At 35.0% G+C, this 25,322-nt stretch overlaps 1 protein-coding gene across 1 annotated transcript in view; it reads right to left on the reverse strand.

Moving 5' to 3' along the window:
* The window catches only part of LOC129216295 (uncharacterized), a 36,836-nt gene extending 12,064 nt beyond the window's left edge, over nucleotides 1-24,772 (reverse strand). The window contains exons 1-4 of the mRNA XM_054850505.1: nucleotides 24,761-24,772; nucleotides 14,043-16,180; nucleotides 9,890-10,210; nucleotides 5,192-5,466 (exon numbers count right to left, since the gene is read on the reverse strand). Coding sequence (XP_054706480.1) covers nucleotides 5,192-5,466; nucleotides 9,890-10,210; nucleotides 14,043-16,180; nucleotides 24,761-24,772 — 2,746 coding nt within the window. The remainder of the gene's footprint in view (nucleotides 1-5,191; nucleotides 5,467-9,889; nucleotides 10,211-14,042; nucleotides 16,181-24,760) is intronic.
* Nucleotides 24,773-25,322: the final 550 nt, after the last annotated feature.

A 25,322-nucleotide genomic window follows, 5' to 3' on the forward strand; every position in this document is an offset into this window, starting at 1 on the left:
CCATCTTTTGAGATTGATAAGAAATAAAAATACATAACGTTATACGCTGCAAATAATCTTTATTATAAGTGTACCTACTGGTCGATATGGGCTATTAATTCTTCATCTGTATTACCGCATCCGAATCACCATTTCTTTTTTGTGGATATGTCTCGTATTACCAGGAGAGTGTACAGAAATTTTGGCACCCATCACAAATAAAACTCTTACGGGCCCCCTCCATATTATTAACCCCTACTATTTGGGCCCCCATCAGGCTCGGGCCCGGGTCAGCAAGTGTCCCTTCTCCCCCCCCCCAGTGTACTCCGCTAATGCGTATTACCAATTCTAGAAAATCCAAAGTCATAATATGACGGGTGTAACGTTCTTGACCATTTCCATTCTCTTCCATTTGTAGAAACAAGAAACCCAACGTGTAGGTACTTATCGCAATTCATGATTGTAAAAAGCGTAATTTGAATTCAAGAAGTCGAAATTCAAATGCGAATCCTGGATGCTCTTTTTTTTGTGTGTGTGTGTGTATATACGGGGGGGGGGGGGGGGTCATTTCTAAGCCTTTCTGGAAAAAGAAAATAACCATTAAAATTTGTGAGCCTAAGTATAATTCGGTTTCAACTAGATCTAAACGCAATGTATCAACTTGACCGAAACAACACCATTACGTTAACTCAGAAACGTGGGAAAAAAACATCTGCGAATATCAGAAACTTCTGTTAGGAAAAATCATGTCTTCTATTCAAGGAACACAAATCTTGGTTTAATATGATATAACTACTTAAACACCCTACGCGACAGTTGAAAACAAACTATAAAAATTTACTTTTGTGCACAAGAAAGCATTTTTTTTTACGGAAAACTTGCAAACAAAAAAAGACAGCTTGGAATAATCATAACTCGGCGGCAGGGCTGTGGAGTCGGAGTCGGGCTCATTTTAGGGTAAAGGAGTCGGAGTCGTTTGAAGAACATGTCGACTCCGACTCCGGGTTTCATTTTTTTTCTTTAATTTTCCTTGACTCTCCTTGCATTTTTTGAAAAATTAACTACGAATTAATTTGATTACATGTATATACCTACTTATAAGAAAATAACTCATTGTGGCAACTAGCTGGCTTGATTGTTTATCGAATTTTCTGTAACAGCTACCTACGCCGTCTCCTAGTTTGCTTATTTTCTAACTTAATTTAACTGACAGCAACTGTCAGCAAACAATTTTGTTGCCTAACATTTTCTAAATAATCACTTTGAAATAAAAATAATATATTTTTTACCTCGATCTCTGTTATAAAATAGTAAAAGGAATGCATGTATCGCTTGAGCAAGTCGAGAAACTTCTCAGGGTGCTTGGTAAATTCAAAAGAGTGTTGGTACGAAAGCACAAATACAAAAAATCCGATAAAATATAGGGGATAATGTTGTACCTTGGAACACTTTTCATATTTTAATTTTTAACGTCAATTATTTGAATCAAATTTAAAATCTAAAAGTCACATTAAAATAGCCCAACATACTTCTATAGAATATATATGTTTTAATTCAGACAATTTGAAAATAAAATGTTGCCAGCCATTTAAAGTATAAGTTCCAAGTTACCCCAAGGTTCAACATCCTATTGTACCTTGGGACACATCCTGTTGTTCTATGGGAAAGTCTTCATGATTCAGGAAACAGCCTTATTATACTATAACCAATTTTGCACCAGAAAAGAAAAAGTTGTTTAAAAGACTACATATAAGATTAGAACATTGTTCCATGTTCCTAAACATATCTTAATTATTAAGAACCATGCATGTTGTACCTTGGAACGTGTCCTAACGTACAAAATGTTTGGCTTTCCCAAGGTACAATCACCACGTGGTTTAATGAAAACCAAAATGATGGTCAATCTAGAAGCACTATGAATAATTTGCTTATGAGAAAATAATGAAAGTACTTCTCTTTTATAACAGAACAAAATTCAGTTGGCTAAATTTACAAATACATACAAAGACGGAAAATGAAATGAAAAGGAAGAAAATATTTACTTTTGAGTCATGAAATTCTCTTTCTCTCACAAAATCTTCAATTTTACTCATTTGATGCATTTAGGGTGAAAGGTTGCTATTAGAAATTATAAAAACATGGCTGCTAAAAATAGATTCTTAGAAATTAGCAGTGCCCCAAGGTACAACACTCTCCCCTAAATTTTTTTTTTAATTCTAAAAATTTTATCTAAGAAAGCTTGGTTAACACTGAAAAGTACAAAATAAAATTAGTATATGATTTATTGCTCATAACACTCAATAATTATAATTAATCCTAAAATCTTCATATTAAGGTTAATTCTGAAGCCGTCAATTAAAAAATTAAAATTAAAAATTGAGCCAAGAAATATAGGTATAGTTAAAGCTATTCGTACAAAGCTGTATACCGCCGTATTTTGTGTAAAATTTGCTCCAGACGTACATATACACGACCTCTCTCCGCAATATAGTGCAATATTTTTGTTGAAATTTTTAAGATGAAATTTAAGATTTATTATTGGGGAACTTTTTCAGAATTAAAGAATCTCAATTTTTATAAACTCTGAAATTAAGTTGAGGTGTCACCCACCAGATGAGTGCCACCCGGGAGGGAGGGGGAGGGGCGCCACCTCTCAAGAAAAGTTTTTGGCTTAGCAAAAAAGTTTTTTTTTCTTTCAAAACTCTTTCTCTCACTCTTCTCAGTGCTTTCAAAAATTGAAAGCACATGATTTGATCAGCATCTGTTAAACATTAAAGGGGAGCAAATTAATCTTTTTCATTTTTTTAAAAAATGAGACTTTTTAGTAATCTTACTTTAGAAATCGCACCTACCGGATAATTTGATTTTCATATTGAATTTCTAACGTTGTATGCATCTTAGGTTTACAATAAAACACAACGCGAAAATTTCATAAAAAGGAATTAATATTTGAATCTCTATTTAGGAGTTTTCCCCCTTTATTTTCCCCCCTTACTTTCCCATAAGGCGGGATTTGAAAAAAATCAATTTAAAAAAATAAAAAAGCCGCAGTCGGAGTCGGATGTTTCAAAATCTTGGAGTCAGAGTCAACCATTTTCCTTCCGACTCCGCAGCCCTGTTCGGCAGCAGGAAAAATTCAGCACCGTAAAAAGAATGTTGCGTAGGAGCATTGCCTCAAAAAGAACTTTTCCCGACTCTTTTGAAACAATTTCGTCTTTAAACTCATGACCAAAAAGGAAAACGCATTGGAGAAAAAAAAAGTTTGCTTGCTCACCTAAATCCCAGGGCTGTTTTATTTTTGTAAATGCTTTTTTCTTTCATTAAACTAGCAAGATTCTGAACACTGTCACAAGACAACTCACTGACTGAACTACTGAATTGAATTGAAATGTACCGGACAGAACAGTTCTCGCGGCGATTTTCCAAGGTCAACCCAACCCCCCTGTCTTAGTGCCATAAAAATGCCTTTCCTTTTGTTACTTCTTATCTAACACCCCACTTTCTCAGGGACAAAATACGACCTTGAAGAAAGAAGCGGGAATTCTCCGATCTCGGAAAAAGTGCTGAGTTACGGTAGAGTGCGAAATATGCTAGATGAAGTTTTCCGGAGGAAAAGAAACAAATATATATTTTGAAACTTTAAACCTTATACACATACAAAAAAAAAAAAAAGTCCAAAATTTCTCTTCTGGAAAAATTCAAACAAAACCACCAGAAGCCTGGGGCTCCTTTAGATGCAGGGGGAATTATTGGGAGCAATCAGTCCGCACCTAAAATCCGTGACTAACTGTCAATTTCCAGGAGTTTTGAGCATTTTCCACTCAAAATTATGATTTTCCAAGGCATATCCACAAAAAAAAACAGTTTTTTCTTCCAGAAAAATCCAAACGAAGACAACTGAAGCCTGGGGGCCCTTTAGACGCAGGGGGCCCTATTGGGAGTAACCAGCCCGCGCCTAAAATCCATGACAAACTGTCAATTTACAGGACTTTTGAGCATTTTCCACTCAAAATTTTGACTTTCCATGGCAAATTCTCAAAAGAAAGTTTTTGTCCCAGAAAAATTCAAACGAAGGCAGCTGAAGTCTGGGGCCCCTTTAGACGCAGGGGGTCCTATAGGGAGCAATCAGCCCGCGCCTAAAATCCATGACTAACTGTCAATTCCATGGGTTTTGAGCATTTTTCACTCAAAATTATGACTTTCCATGGCAAATTCTCAAAAGAGAGTTTTTTCTCCCAAAAAAATTCAAACGAAGGCAGCTGAATCCTGGGGTCCCTTTAGACGCAGGGGGCCCTATAGGGAGCAATCAACCCGCGCCTAAAATCCATAACTGTCAATTTCAAGGAGTTTTGAGCATTTTCCACTCAAAATTTTGACTTTCCATCTTTGAGGAAGTGACGCGGCTCCGAGGCCCCTTGCTTTGCTGGAGGCCCCAGCTAGCGCCTCATGCGCCTATTCGGTGATCCGCCACTGCATGTCTTTGTTATTTTGTTAGTGCTATAGCTATTGTTACATTATTGAGAACATTAATTAATGCCATGTATGTCATGTTTTTGAAATATAACATAAAACTCGATTGGTATTGCTTTTGCGTTACTGTGGGCAGTGGGTAAACATTAAGTTAGACAAAAAGACATTTGGATCTAATCCACGTAACGTAACAGTAAAAAATTCTTACTTTTAGGTATACCTAAATGAAAACCTGCTACAGAAGCGCAATATGTAAAGCTTGAGGTGAATTCATTTTGCAAGTTACCAAGGTTTTTAGTTATATCAACGGTCGCGTATTCAACAGCCGATTCGAACCTTCGTCAGTTACCCAGAATTCCAAACGAATAGTTCTTATTAGTTGAAGGACTTAGACTGGTGGTTCGACTGCCTGACGGGGGCTTAAATCAGTTGATGAATATAGAAGTAAGTTATCAAATACATCACGATCTTTTGCACGTATCGCGTTGCATCTTAGAATTTTTAGAATCACCATAATGACGTTTTTATACATCGACTGATTAATAAATTGCATTGACTCTTTGGACTGATAACATTTGGTAAGTGACCACGGGCTATCATTACTTTAAGTTGGGAAATAACTTTAATTACCATGGGATATCATCAGCGGATTGCGTTTTTTCCTTAAGATTATTAATTTTAGAAAAGCAGAAAGAAAAAAAAATCCTGTTACATCAACAGATTAACAATACACTGTGAGTACCTTCTGCATGTAAGGGGGCCGGAGCAGTTTCCACGTGTCCTCCGAATTCTTCATATGGGTTGGGTCGAACCAAGTATGGTGAAGAAGCAGAAAATTTTCCGCCATACGAAGGTTGTCCTGGTCTTAGGTGGCACGTACAAGATGTTGGAATTCTGAAGACGTCAATGTGCAGACCAAGTTCCTTGTTGAAAACGAGCAAGCGGTGATAGCTGTAGACCTGAGAACAAGTGGACTGCATGTGGCTGACGACATATTTGCAAGGGTTTCCTGATCCCCTGAAATGAGTATAGCAGAAACGGTTCATGGACTACTATTAGTTGAACTTTCAGCTCAAATGCAGAACATAGGATAATACTCTAATTGGTAGCATGAAAATGTTTTCGTTGCTTACGAGATTGATGACATATTTTAAACCAGAAGTTCTCAACCGGAGTGGAGGTGGGGTTGGGGATGAGGGGCTACAGAAGAATTTCAAAGAAGGCGTGGTTGTAATATTCCAAAAATAAAGTAAAATAGTAAAAGTAACTTTAATTTACTCAATTTTGAGATCGCGTGTAAATATTTTCGATATTATCGCCGCTTTTTAAGTTTTTAGTGCAGTTTTTGCCCACATATTCCTGTGAATATGTATTTGCAGTATTAACAGGCACAAACGCAAAACAACGAGCACGGATACACATTAAAAGTGACACGAGGAGCGCTTTTTTACAGGTTTCACCGAGTACTCAAACATTTGTAACGAAGAAGCAGTGGTTATCCTCTTTCTTATGCTGTGAAGTGACTGGTATAACATGCTAACCTCCCCTAGATCCCGGATTACTTCAAATTAAGCTATATTTAGTTTTTTGATTTCATGTTTTCTAGTAAAAATATGTTCGAAATTGATAAATGGGCAGTTATATTACATTTTGCTTACAAAATTATCTGTTTTCTTTACTAATAATAAAGCTGAAAATCTCTCTGGATGTCCGGTGGATGTCTGGCTCACTGTGACGCGCATAGCGCCTAGATCGTTCGGCCGATTTTCATGAAATTTGGCAAAGTTAGTTTGTAGCATTAGGGTATGCAACTACTCGAAGCGATATTTCAAAAATTCGATTTTATTCGTTTTCTATTCCAATTTTTTAAGAACATTTTTTTTGAGCAAAATTATCGTAAGATGGACGAGTAAGTTACCAAGTTATCATAACGTGGAACCGTAACATGGGCAAGCCAATTGGCGAGAAACTCATCATACATTATTTTTAAATATACAGGCGAACCGAAAAACCTTTTAATTTTCTTCTGCGGGCAAAGCCGTGCGGTTACCACTAGTAATTTATAAACGTTTCAAATCATTTATTAGCTGCCTGCCTTGTCTAGTGGTCAGAGAAATCTGACTACTACAAGAAGGTCCGGGGTTGAATCCCGGCTCGGACATGGACGTACTTTCTCTCTCCTGTACTTGTCCTTTCTTTGTGTGACTGTGTTGTTATGCTGTGAATGGTTACCTACCCTATAAACGGGTTCTTATGGCATGTAGAAGTCGGAGTTCACACCAAGTTACGGTACAGTTGGAAAAGTGAAGCAGGGCATTCCAAATTGCCAGCCTGGCTGGCACACGACAACAAGGGCATCATTTATTAAACATTCGCTCTAACAATTTAATCTTTATTCTCATCCAACCATTTTTGTCAGCATTATGTCATTTAAATTTGCACCGTCACTATATATTTGCGAGTGCGCGTCGAAGTAATGAACTGTAGAAATTTCCAAACTTTGACCATTCAAAACATTAAGTAATTTGTAGGTAAAAGTGCCAGTTAATGAAATAACGATAATTAACCGAGAAATTGAACTGCGAATTATTTATTTATTTTTTGCACATGTCTTAATCATAAATTTTCCTGCTTCTTTTTAGCAATAAGTTTACCCTTAAGGTTCAAGTCAGAAGGTTCATAGCAAAAACAGTTAATTTTATTTTGTCGAGACAATTATTTAATTATTTACACTTTCTTTCTGAAAGTTTCTAAAGAATTTCAATTTTAATCTTTAGGTTATTGTAACTATTCCTTCTGGTTTAAAGTAAAGGTCCATAACTACATCAAACGAAAGAATACATAGCAAATTTAAAATTACTCAAAGACCCTGCACGAAATTTATTCCCAAGTAACTTTTCTGGAAAATATTTCCCTTTTTTCTGCTAGCCAAGTTCTTCTTTATTTCCTTTTTTTTTGTTCCTAAATTTGCCGATACCTTTTCAAAATCAGCTTAAAAAAGTTTAAAGTTTACTCAAATGTTTAATATCTTGATCCAATTATTTAAAATATTTTTTTATTTATTTAATTTTAAGTATCTTGATCCAAAAAATCATTTTTTATTTATTTAATTTTAATTATCTTTATTTAAAATATTTTTTTATTTATTTAATTTTAAATATCTTGATCCAAAAAATCATTTTTAGGAGAGACTAGTTTATAAAAGTTCGTCAAAGGAAGAAAAATGTATTTCCGGAGTACTTACACTGCAAAAAGTATTAATGGGGTTTACTTTTAATTAAAAACAGGAATTAGTACTTGATATGAGAAAGGTTCTTTCTGAAACATCAGACTTCTCCTCTTTTAAAAGCTTTAAGGGTAAATTTAGTTTTAAGAATTTCAAATTAAATTCATTGACTCTATAATGTTCACTATCAATTAAATATTTCTTAATTATTAGTAGGACTAAGGAGGTGAGAGGTTTCACGCACAAATGTCGGGAATACTCCTATAGAAGTCTCAGAGAGGATTCTACAGAATGTCTACGAAGAGCTAAAAATACCAGGAAATTTCTCACAAGATCTTAAATGTATGTTTTAAGGATAATCAATCTTACCGGCATTAAGGCTCAAGTTCAGTTAAATGAAAACGTTAGGGTTATACAGATAGAAATGCAACTATTAAACTGTTCAAGATTCAACCAACGTTGAAAGAATAGTTAATTCAATGATCTCAGTTTCAATTCGTCCTTCTTAAAATTAGCACGTGATCACATCTGCCTAACCTGAACTTGTAAAAAATCTAGCATTCAATTCTCTTAAAATTTCATCGAGCATTTCCCTTAGGAATTTTGAAGCTAACAGTCCAAGCGCCTATAAGTGCCAGATCTACGTCATAGTATAAAGGCCCAAAATTTCTTTTCGTAAGGACATTACAGCAGGTGAAAAATGTTCGCTATTAATTAAGCTGAATCGTGCTGGCTTTGGCAGGAAACAGGTAGCAAAGGTGCGTAAAATTGCTGCAAAAAGCTAAACATCATAGATTCATTACGTGTCACGTGACCTGGTGGTCCTCATCCAACCATCTTCGATTTGGAGGACGTTCCACAAAGATGCAGACACGTCTTTGAAGCTAATCTATGCAAATTTTCAGCTTCCAAGACACAAATCATGAGGATCTAGGATACTTTAAAAAGAAAAGAAAAAGTGGGCTCCAAAATGGTCTCCAATGGGGAAACCATGGCAATTCGTTTCACAAAGCTGATTCGCCATTTTGGATCCCCCTTTTTTTTTCCGATCCTAGATCCTCAAGAATTGGGCCTTGGAAGCTGAAAATTTGTACAGGTGAGTTTCAAAGGTATAACCGCACGTCTATAAAATTTCGTTTAAATTGGAGATGGTCGGGTGGAGACGACGAGGTCACGTGACATGTAATGACTGTTTTTGACGCAAATTTGCTACCTATTTCCTGCCAAAGCCAGCGCGACTCAGCTGAAATAATAGCGAACCTTTCTTACCTGCTGTGATGTCCTTACGCAGAAAAATTTTGAGCCTGTATTGAAATATCATCTAACATTTTCCCAGTGTTTTTCAGGATTTATCTCGCACAATCTGTGCACGTTTAGAGCATTCTTGTTTTTCAAAGTCTAGTTAAAACTTGAGTTTTTCTATGAAATAACAAATTGTAGAGCTAAAAAACTGGGGGAATTATTATTACGTTGAACTTGCCAAAATGGCGAAAAAATGTCCCATCTCTAGAACAGTTGTTGCTAAATTTGCTCCAGTCGTAGCTGGAACTTATAAAATTCCACTTATAAATGAGTTTAAATGATAATTTAGTTGTAACAAAACTTTTTTGGACAGATTAATACCTAGTACTTTGAAATTGCATCTTTTTTACATTTTTTCTCGTCTCAGAAGCAAAAGCATCATCAGCTTTTGCCATATTGTAAACTTATGACACTAGATGCTGATCCCTTTCGTTTCAAAGTCCTCAAAATTTAAATTTCTAAAAAAATTCGTATGTTATGAAGTATTTTAACTATTTTTCCTGAAATCAGCGTCGAAATATCCATCAGAATCTGCTTTTGATTTGTAATCACTTTTTTGGTTGCAAGTCTGATTAATTTATGAATATAAATCTATATACATGTTTTATAGGCAGAATTAAAAAAACAACTCTGGTTTCTAAAATTCTAATTCAACTTCTCTGAAAGCTTTTAAAAGTAAAAAAATTGTACCAGAGCATTGCTCAACAATGCTTCAAAGTTTTAACAATGTTATCCCCCACATGATTGCGGGGTGTTCCCGTCACGCTGTTTCGCAGAGGCAAAATTTCCTTCCCTTCTGTTTTTTCTTTTCAATCTTACCTTTTGAGACATTAAAGTAGGAAGGAAATTTTAGCGTCGGCAAAACGGAGGGCTCGTTCAATATCAAGAAAGAAACAGTGAAGTCAATCTTACAAGCATTTTTCCATCCTGACAGTCTGTGTGTACTCGCCGACATTTACAACCACCTTCCACTCTCCTTTTCTATTCTTGGCTCTGTGTGGTCTCCCATAGTGGACTTCGGACGGACACACAAATCCACCATTTGGGCCATAGTCTCTGGGTACCAAATTTGAACCTGCACCCTGTGGGAACGCTCCGTAATAGTGATCGAACGAATATGCCTGTTCTTGTTTCCTGGAAAGTCCTTCCACTTGACTCTCTCGCACTTTAACCTCGGCGTACATCAGGTCGAACTTGGCCTTGTCTTTGTAGATGCTGCTCATGATTGCAGAACTAAAACGAAGGAGGTAATCAGATACGTACGAGTAATTTAGAAAATGCTTTCAGTTAATTTCAAATACTTTCTAAGCAAGTAGTTTACGCTAAAGCCCTGGATAGAAGCTTAAATTAACGACACGTTCGCCGTCTTGGAGCTTAACTCCGCTTTTTACTTCTTTTTACGAAGTAAAGGAAGTATTGTATTCGAGGAAAAATGTTCACCAAAAAAATCGGCTTTAATTTCCATTTTGCTCACCCCCGAATGAATATTGTTTTATTTTTTTTCAACGTGACCACACGTGTATATATGCCTAAGAACTGATAAACTCCCGAAATATCCATTTTGATGGTCCCCGAATTAATTACAACGAGTTTTCTCGTGACGACTGTATGTACGTATGTACTATGTGCATATGTGCGTACGTATCTCGCATAACTCAAAAACGGTATGTCCTAGAAAGTTGAAATTTGGTACGTAGACTCCTAGTTAGGTCTAGTTGTGCACCTCTCCTTTTAATTGCATTCGGATGTTCCGAAGGGGGTCTTTTACACCTTTTGAGGGGGGGGGGCAATCATTGTTAATTTCAATGCAAACTCAAGTGGTGTTATAATTTGGCAAAAACTTGGCGATATATCGCCAAGCTTTTGGCCACCAAGTTTTTTCACCAAATTAGCGACAAATTTATCTTTTTTTTTAAGATCTGGTTTCATTCTGGCCACTATTGGCGATATTTAGAGATTTAACCTTTGAATCGCACTAAAATGTCCAACATTGGAAAAAATAATCTGTACAAAACGTTTTTTTTTGTTTCAGTTTGCTACAAACTTGGATTAAAAATATTTAAAGTTTCTTTGCTTACTCCAAGGCACTATTATCATTTAATTGGCGTGAAAGGAAGTAATAAGATGCACACATCAGCTTGTTTCCTATGTCTGCTACGATGAAGTAGATTGTTTTGCTTCTTAATTGTGGTTTCTTACTAACTCCATGTTAATTTACAGTCAAGAAGCACCACAAACAAAAGCAAAACATGCTATTTCATCATAGCAGACGTTGGAAGAAGGCGGAATTTAGCCCCAAGATGGCGGACGTGTCGCTGCTCAAGCTACGATTTAAGGCTTTAGTTCACACGAAATAAAATAAAGATTTTCTACGAAATATATTCTTAAGAAAATCTCAGGATAGTTGGAATGCTATGAAAATTTTTTTCTGAGGAACAAAATTCAAAATTTTTCTATAACGTTTTTAAAAAAAATCAACAAAAGTGCAATCTCAAGAAAAATTTCAAGGTGTTTAGAAAAACTTTTAAAACTTTATTCGTAAAAAATCTTCAGGAAAAAAAATCAGGACATTTTCTTCAGCACAATCTGAAAGAAATCAAACCTACAGATTTTATCCTTAGATTTTCTTTGCATCATAGGTTTGAAGTGCTTTAAACAAATTGAGTTTTTTTTTTTTTTTTTTCAAGGTTTACATGAAAAAAGTTTGAGTTATTTTCTAATAGGTATATTTTAAGAGGAGATATATGCAAAATATTATCCCAAAATTATCCGAATATGATAATATAATTTCTACAAAAAAAAAAAAAAAAAAACTATTTTCTGACTGATAGTCTTGCGTTGTTTATTATCCCTTTTCCAAAACACCAAGAACAAAATTGAAATTGTATTGAATGGGATAGTTTATTTTTTACTATGCCGAGATTTTAAGAGTATTTTTCTTTCTGAAAAAGCATGCTTAAAAACAGGATGTGACCATTTTTTAAACAATTTGACAAAGTTTGCTATTTGAAAAAATATTTAAATCGGTGTGCAGACTCAATTTTATTTTATTTTTACGCTTCTGAACATGACATTACAAATGATGAACTGACATTCACTGCTGCCATCAGCGCAGGATGCAATATTTAATTCACTTCTTTATTCTCGTGTGCTGGCAACGATATGGACTGGCAAGCATAGAGCGCAATATTTAATTCGCTTCTGAATTATCATAAAGTGGAAACGCGGTAGACAGCAAACGTAAGCATTCAGCTCGCCATTGTACAGCAAACCTTATCTGCTTGAAGCTAGCTCCAGGTTAAGACAACTGTAAAAATGCTCGTAGACTGACTTGAGCAACATGACTATTTTAAGACATTCTTCATTTCATAGCAATAATTTCGAAGCAGTACACAAAAACTGCCATGCACCATTTGTACTTCTTTATGCTGTTTTTTCTCTGTGCTAAAAAGGATACGTATTTATTCCAAAACGATCGTTTACCATTCTGCCGATGAAAATGCGCCCAGGGAGAAAATGCAGGGTGTAATACAGGTAATCCTCAAAATTTGTAGAAAGCTAATACAGTATTAAGCACAGAAAACATTTTTTAAAAAAGAAAAGAAGCCTACTTGACAACTTGACGTCAAGGAATTTCTCTAAAAAATATTTTAAAGCTGTTTTTGTGTTTTTGACGTTCAGAGAAAATACCTTACAAATCCATAATCTATAACCTTGTTTCAGTTTATGTAAGTGGACGAGAAGGCAGAACCTCTTTTTTAAAATAAAGGATAAAGAAATATCTCTATTACTTACATAGATCAAAAAAAATAAGCATCATGTAAGAAAAAGATTAGCAATGGGGTCGGTTCCAAAATTTTAAAAGTATTTTTTTCTGAAAGAGCATGCTTAAAAACATAGGATATGACCATTTTTTAAATACTTTCTTGTAAGTTTAATATTTTTAAAAAAATACTTAAATCGGTGCTCTTTCATCGTTTAACGCCTCTGCCGATGACATCACAAATGATGAAATGCCATTTAGTGTTGTGTTATTCACGGTCCAAAATATTTAATTCACATCTTTACTCACGTGTATTGGCAACGATATGGTTGATTGCAAGCGTAGAGCGCAATTGTAATTCGCTGCTTGATTATCATAACGTGGAAATGCGTTAGAAAGATGCGCCATAGTGCATCATTTGTGACATGATAAAGACCACGCCTTGTTTGAAGAATCGGACAGTTTAAAAAATGAATTAAAAAATAACTGTTGGGAAAGTGAAAGTATTTTCTGGATCCATGTTATTATTTTGCTTATTCTATCAATTTCAGTGACAAATAGTACTATTTTTGACTGAAGGAAACAACCCCATTGTTGAATACCTTCCACGAACACGTAAGTATAAAGCAGAGATCCGCGAGACAAATCTTTTTTTTTTCGGAATTTTACAGAATAGAGTAAGCTGATTATAAAATAAGTATGTGTTTTTTTTATTTAAGTAACTTAGAGTTTTGTTATATATTCTTTGTTTTGATTGAGAGAATTACAAGGCAGTTTACTTTGAAGTGATCCTTAAACAAAGTAAAGATATGTAACAAAATATATAAGATATGTAACTTATTGAATATACCTGCCTTGCCTTCAATATTCGAGTTGAACCGAACCATTGTTTCGGTCACTCGTCTGGTCAGTGCTAATTCTGTATTAGCTACCATTTTGTTTGGCGCTCTTGGCTTCCTTAAGAGGTTTTCCACCTCCAGCTCAGTCACTCCTATGCCGGGCTGATGAGTGCTAAAAAGCACGAAACTGCAGTCCTCGAGTGGAATTGACTGAGCTGGCCTGTGTATTTCATGCACTGTGAAAGTATTTTAAAAAATGCAAATGATTAAAACATTATTGTTGCGTTTTACAATTAAATATGCTAGTCAAAACTGAACAGGGTCAAAACTGAACAGGTTATGAGGCCAAATTGTAATTGCATTTGTTTGATTAAAACTTAAAGAAATTACTGTGTACCATGTTAATGCAGTAAAACGTAAACATATTAAGCTAATTATCTTGAAATAAAATAAAAAATGTTACCTGGGATAGTCAGAATCATCCAAGCAAATTTCTTCTGTGAGCCTATCACATCTTGGGCCCAACGACCATTCACTTGGCTTGTAGTTATAAGTAGGTTTAACTAACGGTTCCGACTTCATTGAACCGACGTAGTTGGTTGAAGGAGATTTTCGGTTACCTCGGTTTCCTAACTGATGATTGTACTGGTTGTATTGATTGTACTTTGGCACTACTGGTCGAACGTTCAAAAGATCTTCATTCTGTAGTAACGTATAGATTGCGTTCTCTATAAGATTTTCCGACAATTTTGAATCATCATTATAAGTCGTTTCCGTTGTATAGGTGGGATTGTACGTTCCCAAAATGATAGGTATAAGCTCCTGGGGCAGTTCAGGCAGAGGAACAATTTTTCCCTTCAGTATTCTAATCACTGGCATGGATGATTTAGAAGTAATACTTTCGGAACCATCATAAGGAGAAACAACAATGCCTACTTGTCTTTGCTCTGCTGGAGCTAAATGATCGTACAATCGACTGTTTGATGAGCGAGATTTTATTGTCGTATTTTGGGGTAATTTTGAAAAATTCAAAATATTCTGCAGCAAGCGAGCAGCTATGATGTTTCTTAATAAAGTCATATTTTTGAGAAGGTCATCCTGGTGGCTGTTTCGTGAGCTTTCAGTGGAAAAATTGAATAAGGAAGAATTTCGAAAAAACATCTGACGTTGCAATCGAATTTTTTCAGCTATAGGAGATGCTAAAAAATCAGAAAAAGACATAATTTCTTCACCAGTACTTTCATCAGTAGTTTGCTGATAAGACTCTATAGAAGGAGTTATTTCATCATCGTCGAAATAACCTGAAGGTTGATTTAAGCCACCATACTTTAAAAAGGATGAATTTGTTCCTTGATAGTTGCTGAACTCTTCTTCACTTGATTTGGGAGTAGCTAGTAGCGATTTTGCGTTCTCGTCGTCAACTGCCTTTGATGACAAAAAGCCGTCATCTATGTCATATTTTCTTGAATAATACGAGTAGTTTCCACTAAAATCATCGGCAGAATCATCAAACGTAACGGATGTTCTATTTCCAAGTGTCCTACCATCAAAAAAGTCGAACTTGGTTTCCCGCTTGTGACGTACGACAGGTTCCTTCTCCTCTCTAAAATCGAGAGATCTTGGGCCATATCGTGGTGCATCTGACCGTCGAGTCACTTCATTCACAAAAAGTTCATCTTTGAGTTCCAGAGGAGGATTTTGAGGAATGCGTCCTCGAAAATCATGCATTTTAACATCGTTCAGATGCAAAACTGGTGTTTCAGCAATGATATTTTTATCTGTAGGTTGTAGTATTGGAATTCTTTGATGCCCACGTTCTTTACTACTCTTTTCAAGAGATTTGTCATTACTTTCAGATTTATTTTCATTGAATCTGTCATTTCTGAGTGGAGGGCTAGTGACATTGACACTATGGTCATCAATAAAATGATTTGGTTTCACTGGGACTATCCTGCGTGTATTAGAATGATCTTCTGGGCGCTTTTCTGGTCTTCGATATTGTACCTCAAAAGGATGAACTACGGGAGGTCTAGGATTAGAAGCATGTCTGGCTGGGTTGATTGCTTGATGGTATGGAGTAATTGGAGGAATGTATGCTGGCATATTTTGTATCTGCGGTTTTCTCGCTGGAATTCGACGATGGTAAGAATCTGAGTTGTGAACATTTTGCTGAGCTTCGGTATGATAATGTCTTCGGCTAATGAACTGAGGATGTATGTTTGGAGATGTGTGCTGGGTTGGCGTCCTGAATTGTTGATCATTACCTGCAAGATTATAACGTCTGTGTTCATTATTAAAATTGGGCGATGCAGGCCTATGGAACTCGTTTCTGAAAAGATTAACTGGGTGAGTAGCATTTCCCCTTGGATTCCCGATTTTCCTTATTCTCACCGACGACTTACTGGTATCTAAACCAGCGCTAACAACAAATTCAGCTGCAGTATCACCAACATTTCCGTACATAGGAGCTCTACGTCGCAAATGTTCTCTTGTTATTATGACTGTTGGTAACTCTCGAGCTCTGTTTCTTGAATGAATTCTCATAGATTGGGAAATAGTTGGAGCTATTAAGCAGGAGCATGTACATAGTGTCCATAATAACTGAAAAAATATGAATGCGTTAGACAGAAAAAAATCCATTTTAAGTTTAAATACATGCTTATTATTTCTAGATTAAAAACTGATCGAAAAAAACACCTGCTTAACTCATAAGCACATTATGCGTATTATACTTCAAAAACCATTTTCCCCTTAAATTGTCTAAAATTTTAAAGAAAAATATATTGAATATAATTTTGGATGAATTAAACTGAACTCTGTTGGCATAGTTGGTAGAGTTTTGTTCTTTTAATGCGAAGGTTGCGGGTCCGAATCTTCAGGGCAAAATATCGTTTTGATGACTTATTTTCTTCAGCGCAACTCTGATCGAAATTTCCATGATTATATAATCTAAACTCATTGCAGGATTCTTAGCTAAAGTACTGTTTTTGGTAAAACCAGGAATAAAAACATTAATTCAAACATGGTAAAACGCAACTAACTTTTCAAAAAAATATTGTAACTAAATAAAGGTATCGATTTCAGTTCATCTTGTTGTCTATTACGCATTGCTTTCATGCAGCATTTTAAAAATTGTGTGCCGTAGAAGTTCAGGGTTCCAGGAAGATCAATCAAGGATTGCACGCATATTTTAAAGGCTCCACATCATTGAATTCAAAACAGTCGCTTTAAAAATCAGCAAAAATATGTTTTGAATGAAGCGATCAATCAATATTTTCCAAGCATCAAAACGAAAGGCGAGTTTTAAATTCAACTTTCGTAAATGTATGACCTGGGACTATGTGAGTATGAAGCGATTAATCAATATTTTCCAAGCATCAAAACGAAAGGCGAGTTTTAAATTCAACTTTCGTAAATGTATGACCTGGGACTATGTGAGTATGAAGCGATTAATCAATATTTTCCAAGCATCAAAACGAAAGGCGAGTTTTAAATTCAACTTTCGTAAATGTATGGCCTGGGACTATGTGAGTACTAGAATATGAAATTTTTTATTGGATCACATTTAAAATTTAAACGAGCTGATGTGTGCATCACATGACTTCCTTTTACTCCAATTTAATGTCATTTCCCCATTACTGGCAATTTTAATGTGATTCAATAGTCTACTCTCTAAATATCACCAACAGTGGCCAAATTGAAACAGATAAACAGATTAAAAAAAAAACGCCAAATTTGTCACCAAGTTGGCGACAAAACTTAGCGACCAAAAGATTGGCGATATATCGCCAATCTAAGTGTCCGCCAAATAAACCGCCGATAAGTGTCCGCCAAATTATAACACCATTTGAGTTTACATCGAAATTAACAATGATTTCCCCCCAAAAAGAGGCAAAAGACCACTTTAGAAACACCCGAACGCAACCAAAAAGGAAGGTGCACAACTAGACCTCCACTAGGAGTCTACATACCAAATTTCAACTTTCTTGGACATTCCGTTCTTGAGTTATGCGACATACATACGCACATACGCATAACCGCACATACATACATACGTACATACAGACGTCACAAGAAAATTCGTTGTAATTAACTTTGGAATCGTCAAAATGGATATTTCGCGTGTCTATACGTTCTTAGGCACTTATCCACGTGTGGTCGAGTGGGAAAAAAAAACCTCAATTTTCATTCGGAGGTGAGTAAAATGGAAATTAAGGTCGATTTTTGAGTGATTTTTTTTTTTTTTTTTTGCGAATACAGTACTTCCTTTTGTGTAAAAGAAAGTAAAAAAGGTGTTACCTTTTGATGACAATAAATATTATTTGTAATATTTCTCATTTTTAATCAAAGTAAGCTATTTTTGAATGTTGCATTCAAACTATGCTGTTGAAGACAAACTAGTGGTTCCGTGAATAAAATGGGCATTAAAAAAGTTGCAACTTATCAAAGAAATTAAGAAACACTGCTTCAGTGTGTAGCACTCTGAAATCGAGTCCCATTAGCTCAGTTGGTTACATCGATCTTCTGAAAGATTAGAAAATGCAGTTTTTGAGTTAACTAATTTAACTCAACTGAAGTCTGATCCAAATCTCAATAAATATGTAATCTTTATTCATTGGGGGCAGGATTCTGAACCATCGTTGTGTTTCATTGAAATCAGGGGGAAAAAGATTTCTTTTAACGTGATGGATTACAGCATCATATGAATTCTTTCTCAAAAGTTTTTTTTTCGGGGAAAGAGGGGGAGGGGAGGGACGGAATACGCCATAACTTTCGTAATACTTCATCAAACTTCAAAAGTAATGCTACATTTTAAAGATTTTTTCACCGCCATCAGTGAAAAATTAGTAAACACACAAGTCACATTTCCGCTATTATTAAAAAGAAAAAGGTTTTTAAAATTTTCCTGTCGAGAGCGTTTTCTTCTTACGGGGCTCCTGGTGAATTTGAATGTGAAAAAAGAAAAAACCGAGAGAGAAGGGAAAAGATAAGGAAAAAAAGGGGGGGGGGGGGGGGATGAGCAAATAAAAAAGAATATACCATGAAATTGGCTACTTAATTAATTAATGACACGTTAAATGACTTATTTTCCAGGGAATCTTCGAAACTCGGAGTTGAATGCGGAAATAGGTAATTCTTTTTTCATTTATGCAAATCATTATAAATATATTATAAAGTCATTATAAACTAGTTTACGCTTATATTTTTTTTCTCATTTCTCAGTTATCTATTCCTCCCGCAGAATACTGTTTGCTATCCAACATCATAAAAACCAATAAAAGCTGCATAACCAGAGCCGTTAAATCTGTAAATCATATTTCCGTAATTGATGGTCTTGTTTATACACTCTCAAGAACGTATTTAAGTTCACATTTCAATTGCAGGTATTCATCTCATACTGACGTGGCTTTCACTAACCGGCGTAGGTTACAATTGAAGCGTTCAGGCAGAGAGGGGTGTGAAAAAACAAGAAAACTATCATCTTGAGCAGGTGAAAGTGCTTATTATCCGAGGAACAGGTTTGCCCGAACGCCTAGGCATCACCTCTGCGAGTGAGGTCAATGGTCAGTATCTGTTTTTCGTGGGATTAAAAAATCATTATATTGCTATGAGTCAGAAATAAAGTATGAAAAAATGTAGGAATGTCTGGGAGTTTCTTCGGTTGAGTTGAAGCTCCTGTGTTGGCGAAGTTCAACGCTATTGAACTCTTAAATTAGTCAGATTTAAAAACTAAGCTTGTAAATATGATTCTCATATACTTTTTTTTTTCCAATAGGAACAAGGCAGTACGAACGCTGAAACTACGACGACAGCAGTAGTGAGCTTAGAATGCTATTGTGTTAGTAACAATGGAGTAAAATTTCCTAAGGTTTAGCTAATAACAAGAAACTAATGTTAATTCATGTTTAATACAGTCGAATTCGCTTTCAACGAGTCCTGATTTAACGAGAGCCCGGATTTAGCGAGGAAATCAGAAATACTTGGTTCGTAAAATGTTAAGTCCATGGAAGCATAACTCGCTTTTAACGAGCAAACCCCGCTTAAAGCGAGCAATATTTTTGTGATTCTTAAAATTTCGATTGACTTCAGCTCAGCTTATCCTTTTATAATTTTTTTTCAGCATTCAAAAGTCAATCAAAATTTAGCGATAAATTAGGGAACAAGCGATGACAGTATTTTTTTAAAAAAAATTTGTGGAGTATAAAGAAGTATTTAAAATTTATACGTATATCTGTGCAGTTTTGTGTACTCCTCAGAAACAATGACACAAGCAAGAGACATTTAGACAGTTCAAAGCAAATTAACAAACGTCTTTTGAAATTTACAGAGATTAAAAAGAAGAAAAAAAACGCAACTATGATGAATTTTTATGATTTTTTCACGAACTCGCTTTTTACGAGTAATCGGCTATAACGAGCAAATATTCCGTTCCCTTAGCGTTCGTTATAAGCGAGTTCGACGATATGCTACTGAACATTATACAACTCAAAAAAGCTAATGCGAAGAAAGTTGAGATTCCGTATGTAGGATATGTAAAAGGTCCAGTTCGGCACCTGATGTTTTAACTGTAATTGGATGTTCAAAAATCGCTCTTTATTCGATTTTGTGTCAAATCAGTATTATACCAGCGCAAACCGAAATAATGGTATAAATTGGACAGAACTTGTCTATAAGTCGCTAAGTTTTTCTTTCTCTTTTTTTTATCAATTGTTTGGTACCAACTTGGAGATATATGGTGACAAATTTAGCGCAAATAGATGAGAAACCGATTTTAGTCTCAATTTCTAAAGGACTAATGTTTAACATTGTCTATATATTCGTACTTCAATTATGAATATCTGTGAAACATCTTTTCCTTCACTTACGCTTGACAATCTTGGGCGTTTTTAGCTTTTAAAATATCATAAATCATTAATACAAAGTCTCATATTCTGACATTTGAAATTCAGGAAGCCTGAAATTCGGATTCAGAAAGTTCCATAAATTGGATGTTTTTTTAATCGCTAAATCTTATTTTCTCTTCTTATTGAACGCTTTAGGTCATTCAATATAAAATCAACAAAATTAATAAATAAATAAATATAATAAAAAATAAAATAAATAAATAAATATAATAAAAATAAAATAAAATAAATAAATAAATATAATAAAAAATAAAATAAATAAATAAATAATAAAAACTATAAATGAAAACATAAATAATTATTTTAAACAAATGATTATTTATGAACTGTTTTTAATCAAATAATACTGTAGTTAACAAGGAAATTTAAATTTCTTCTTCGGTAAATTGTCTTATTCTTATTTAGTAATATGTAAAATGACATTATTAACTAATTGTTCATTTATATTTTTGCTTATGCCAACAAAGTTTCTACCCGCTTCGCCATATTTTCGTTTACCTTATTAGATAGATATTTATCCTACTATACTAATGGCATTTTATCAATAACTCATGTTTTAATCAGAAAAAAACTAGAATGCAACCAATATTTTCCTCCAATTTAATCAAGTCAATACTGCGTGCGAGACATAATTAAAACAATCTATAAACTTTACTGGCAAGCGAAATTACTAATCAGAAAATCCAGCGATGGCCAAAATATCCAAGAGCTCATCATTTGCCAGGGAGTCCGTTTGATGCTCTACAAATTTCAGAGGATAAAAAAAAATACACTAGAAGTACATTTTTGTTAAGCTTAAAAGAGTTATTTCATCAAAAGATTTACAACATACTATGAGGTGTTACATATTTTCCTAGGCGTTAAACTATCGAGTGAAAGTGGGGAATCCTCATATAGCGAACTCACCGATCGAGTAACGCTCTGACGTCATCAACAATGAAAATCGTGCCATAGCAAGATAGTTTGATAATATTTTGTGGTAATGTTTAACATGTAGGGAAATGCTTCATTCTGACAAGGCTGAACTGGATCCGGTAACTTAACTGTTTTACTGGTAAGACTGTGTCATTTCAGGGAAATGAAGAAACGAAAAAGTGGTCAACAATGAACGCTATCTACTGGAGTTTAGGGTTAATCTACTGAAGTTGGTATTCAAATTTCCTCTACCAAAATATCACCAAACAGTCAATTGCTTCGTTCAAATGCAGAAGCAATTTTCACCCGTCATAACTTGTGTGTGTGTGAAGGGCGATTTTCTAATAATAATAACAACAATAACAAGATGGATAAATAATGAATAGGTAAATACAAAGGACAATTTGGAAAAGCTATTGCTTCCAAATACATATATAACAATTACGATGCATAAATAACATTAGTGTACAGCTACAGTAAATAAATATTTGAAAAATACGACGTGACGTAACAAGCAGTGCAAAGTTTTCCAAAGACGGTTGCCAAGTTGTTTGGTTTATGTTTGCTTAGAGCTTGAATTTTCCTTTGAATGTTGCGCACTAATGAAAGGACTCCATGTTGTATTCATTAAAAAATGTATTTAGACATTGCCAGCAGTGTTTTCTTATTTTATGCCTGTTTTATAACAAGCATGTACGCATTTTTTTTACAATACTTAATGAATTCTGTCAAAATATTGTCCATAACGATTTGTATCATTCAAAATCCAATTTAGTTTGAATCAACTAAATATATATATATACAGGGTGTCTGACACAAGTCCTTGCCACATTTTAAAAAAAATCATAGAAAACCAACAAATTGGCGTATGAATTTGCGGCTTGCACCATAATACTTCACAGGTTCAAGAGTTTTTATGACACCGAAAAAAAAAAAAGTGAAAAGGGGGAAAAAAAGAAGAAGGAAAAAGGCATTTCGCAGCCAGAGTGTTAGTATATGCTATGCTTGTAATTTTCGATTAGTAATTTTCATTCCTTTTTGAGTTTTCCCATGTCAACAAAAACGATTTAAAAGTTACTTTTCGCGACACAGTTAAAAAATACTTATTTTATGCGGTGAATAGAGGCCACATAAAAAAGTCTCACGTAGAAAATGATCCAAATCTTACAAAATAACTACGAATTGCCTATCTTTAAAACAAATCAAATTAAACCAAGTACTAATGATAATTTTGCCGAGCAGTCGGCAAAATTTACCGAATAAGGAATTTTTGGGGAGGTCACAGTGACTTCCCATCGGGATGCCTATGCCGTCACTTGAAGATACCACTTGGCACTCGTTTTATACATAACTAGTGGTACCCGCACAGCTTAACCCATAATAGAAAAATTAAAAGGTCTTTTGGTTCGCCTGTATATTTACACATAATGCATGGTGAATTTTCTCGCCAATTGGCTTGTACCCATGCTACGGTTCCACGTTATGACAATTTCGTAATTTACTCGTCCATCTTATGATAATTTTGTTCTTAAAATTGGAATAGAAAAAGAACCACATCGAATTTTCGAAAAATCGCTTCGAGGTGCACACCCCCATGCTACAAACTAATTTTGTGCCAAATTTATGAAAATCTGCCGAACGGTCTAGGCGCTATGCGCGTTACAGAGATCCTGACAGACAGACAGAGATCCGGACAAACAGAAAGACTTCCAGCTTTATTATTAGTAAAGATTTCGGCAATTGAGTCCCAATCTGATTAAAAATTTCATAAACCGCACAAAAAAAAAAAAAAAAAAAACTCGCACAAAAACAGGTTTGGGTGTATAAATATCGCTTATCAGTGAAAATAGTGGCTGTTTCTGAAAATTGAGAATTATATAACTATTATTGATATAAAATCTAAATTTATCACTCTTCCATGAGTCACAACTGGCATAAAGATTGCATAATTGGTGCATGATATTCCAGACCCAGATTAAGCCAAAGTTGTGCCCAGGTCCTGGTAAAGGTGTTTGATCGCTTCCTCATTAGAAACTCCGGAGATTTTCGAAGAGTAGTTAAAGAAAAAAAGGAACGAAAAAAAGAAACTGATTCAACTTAGGTGCCTTAAAATTATGGTACCCCGGTTCACGAACCCGCAGGACCATGCCTTAATCAGCCCCTGATAATGGCATAAAAACGATGCAATCAACAGTGACAAATAATTAAATTTTCATAATGAGAAAAAATAAAAAAACCTTCGAATACACATAGTTAATTCAGATAGCAAACACCAACCAATAAGCGTAACATCATTAATGCTTTATGATTTATTCTTAAGAGTAATGCAGCACGCAGATTTTAATTGAATTCTTTTAGCTTCATTTCCGTTGAAAATATTTTAACATAAATAGCTTCAACAAACTTACTATCACGCAAGTGAACAGTACGTGCTTTCAACTCTATTATTGTCAATAAAATCGCCTTTAATTATTTCAAATGATGTGCAAAAATAAGTATCTATCTTGTTTATTTCACTGAAATAGCCGCGAGTTGGTAGTCTTCAGCCCTTCGGACTAAACGACAGTCACGTCACATTAATTCCACCAGGTCACTAGCCATAAAGGTCGTTATATCTTGAGAAAATGCCTCCACTTCCTGTGGTCACACTCCATTGGCTCTTGAGTCTTCTTCAAGCGTTCATTGGGTCAGTAAAATGATGCACAAATGGGATGTGACACTATGTGCCACAGTGACTTCGTTTTATGGTCGGATTAGTGCCTACACGTGAATTTATGTCATCAAAGATGTTTTCTTTCAGCTGTTTGTTTTGTTGACAAGGGCTATTATTGTTGCGGAGCAAGTAGTTGAAGGTTGCAAAGGAACTTTTTTCTTTTCCCTAATCTTACGCAGAACGAAAAATTAAGTAAAGAATTTTACTTTCTATCGGAGGAGTGGAGTTAGCCTTTAAGTCAATGTCTTTGACTAAAGCCATCAAAGCGTTGAAAAAATATTTCATCAGCTAAATCTTCACCCCCCACCCATTTTTTTCAAAGAAAACTGAAGCGTGCAGGAATTACAAAATTCAGTTTTGACATACAAGTATGTTTTTGTCACCGCAAAATTTGTAAAACTACAGTGGAACTCGCTTGTAACAAGCGTGAAGGGACTACGATATTTGTTCGGTATAAACGACTGCTCGTAAAAAACGGGTTCGTGAAGAAAACCATAGTTGTTTTTATATTTCTATACAGTATCAAAGAAGTTGGTTATTTGCTTTGAACTGTCTTATTGCCTCTTTTTTTTTTAATCAACGTGTAGCAAGAAAAACATCGTCATTTGCGTAAGTGGCTTCAAAATAGTTTGAAACATTTTTCTGCACTTTAGAAGCCATTAAACAATTCGAGGGCTGTTGGATTGTTCTCAAGATTTATGTCTTATTTATAACTTGCGTCTGAGTTCAAAATGTTTATGGAATTTTTCCAAAAATAGAATACTCATTTCTGAGGTGGAAATCAGTAGAAATTTTATGAAATACAAAAACGTTGCTCGCTTCAAGCGGGCTTTACTCGTTAAAAGTGAGTTATGTTCCCATAGACTTAACATCGTACCATCCAAATCTGTTTTATTTCCTCGCTAAACCCGAGTTCTCGTTAAATCAGGGCTAGCTATTAGCGAGTTTGACTGTACCTGTAAAACTTGACGACGGAGAGATGGCGGATGACCTTGAAGCGAAAACACCATTTGTATCATTCGTAATAGGTAAAATTTGCCAGAAAGCGCCGAGTAGTAAAAGGCGCGTTATCACTCACTCCATCTGTTACAAAATAATAACCAACAACGTATTATAAATAACACAAATGATGCTTCTGCTTCAAGGTCATTTGCTATCTCTTCGTGGTCAAGCTTTACAGGGCGTAATGTACAAGACAACAAAAAATGAG

The sequence above is a fragment of the Uloborus diversus genome, chromosome 2 (genome assembly GCF_026930045.1).
Source record: "Uloborus diversus isolate 005 chromosome 2, Udiv.v.3.1, whole genome shotgun sequence".
In the NCBI taxonomy this organism is placed as follows: Eukaryota; Metazoa; Arthropoda; class Arachnida; order Araneae; family Uloboridae; genus Uloborus; species Uloborus diversus.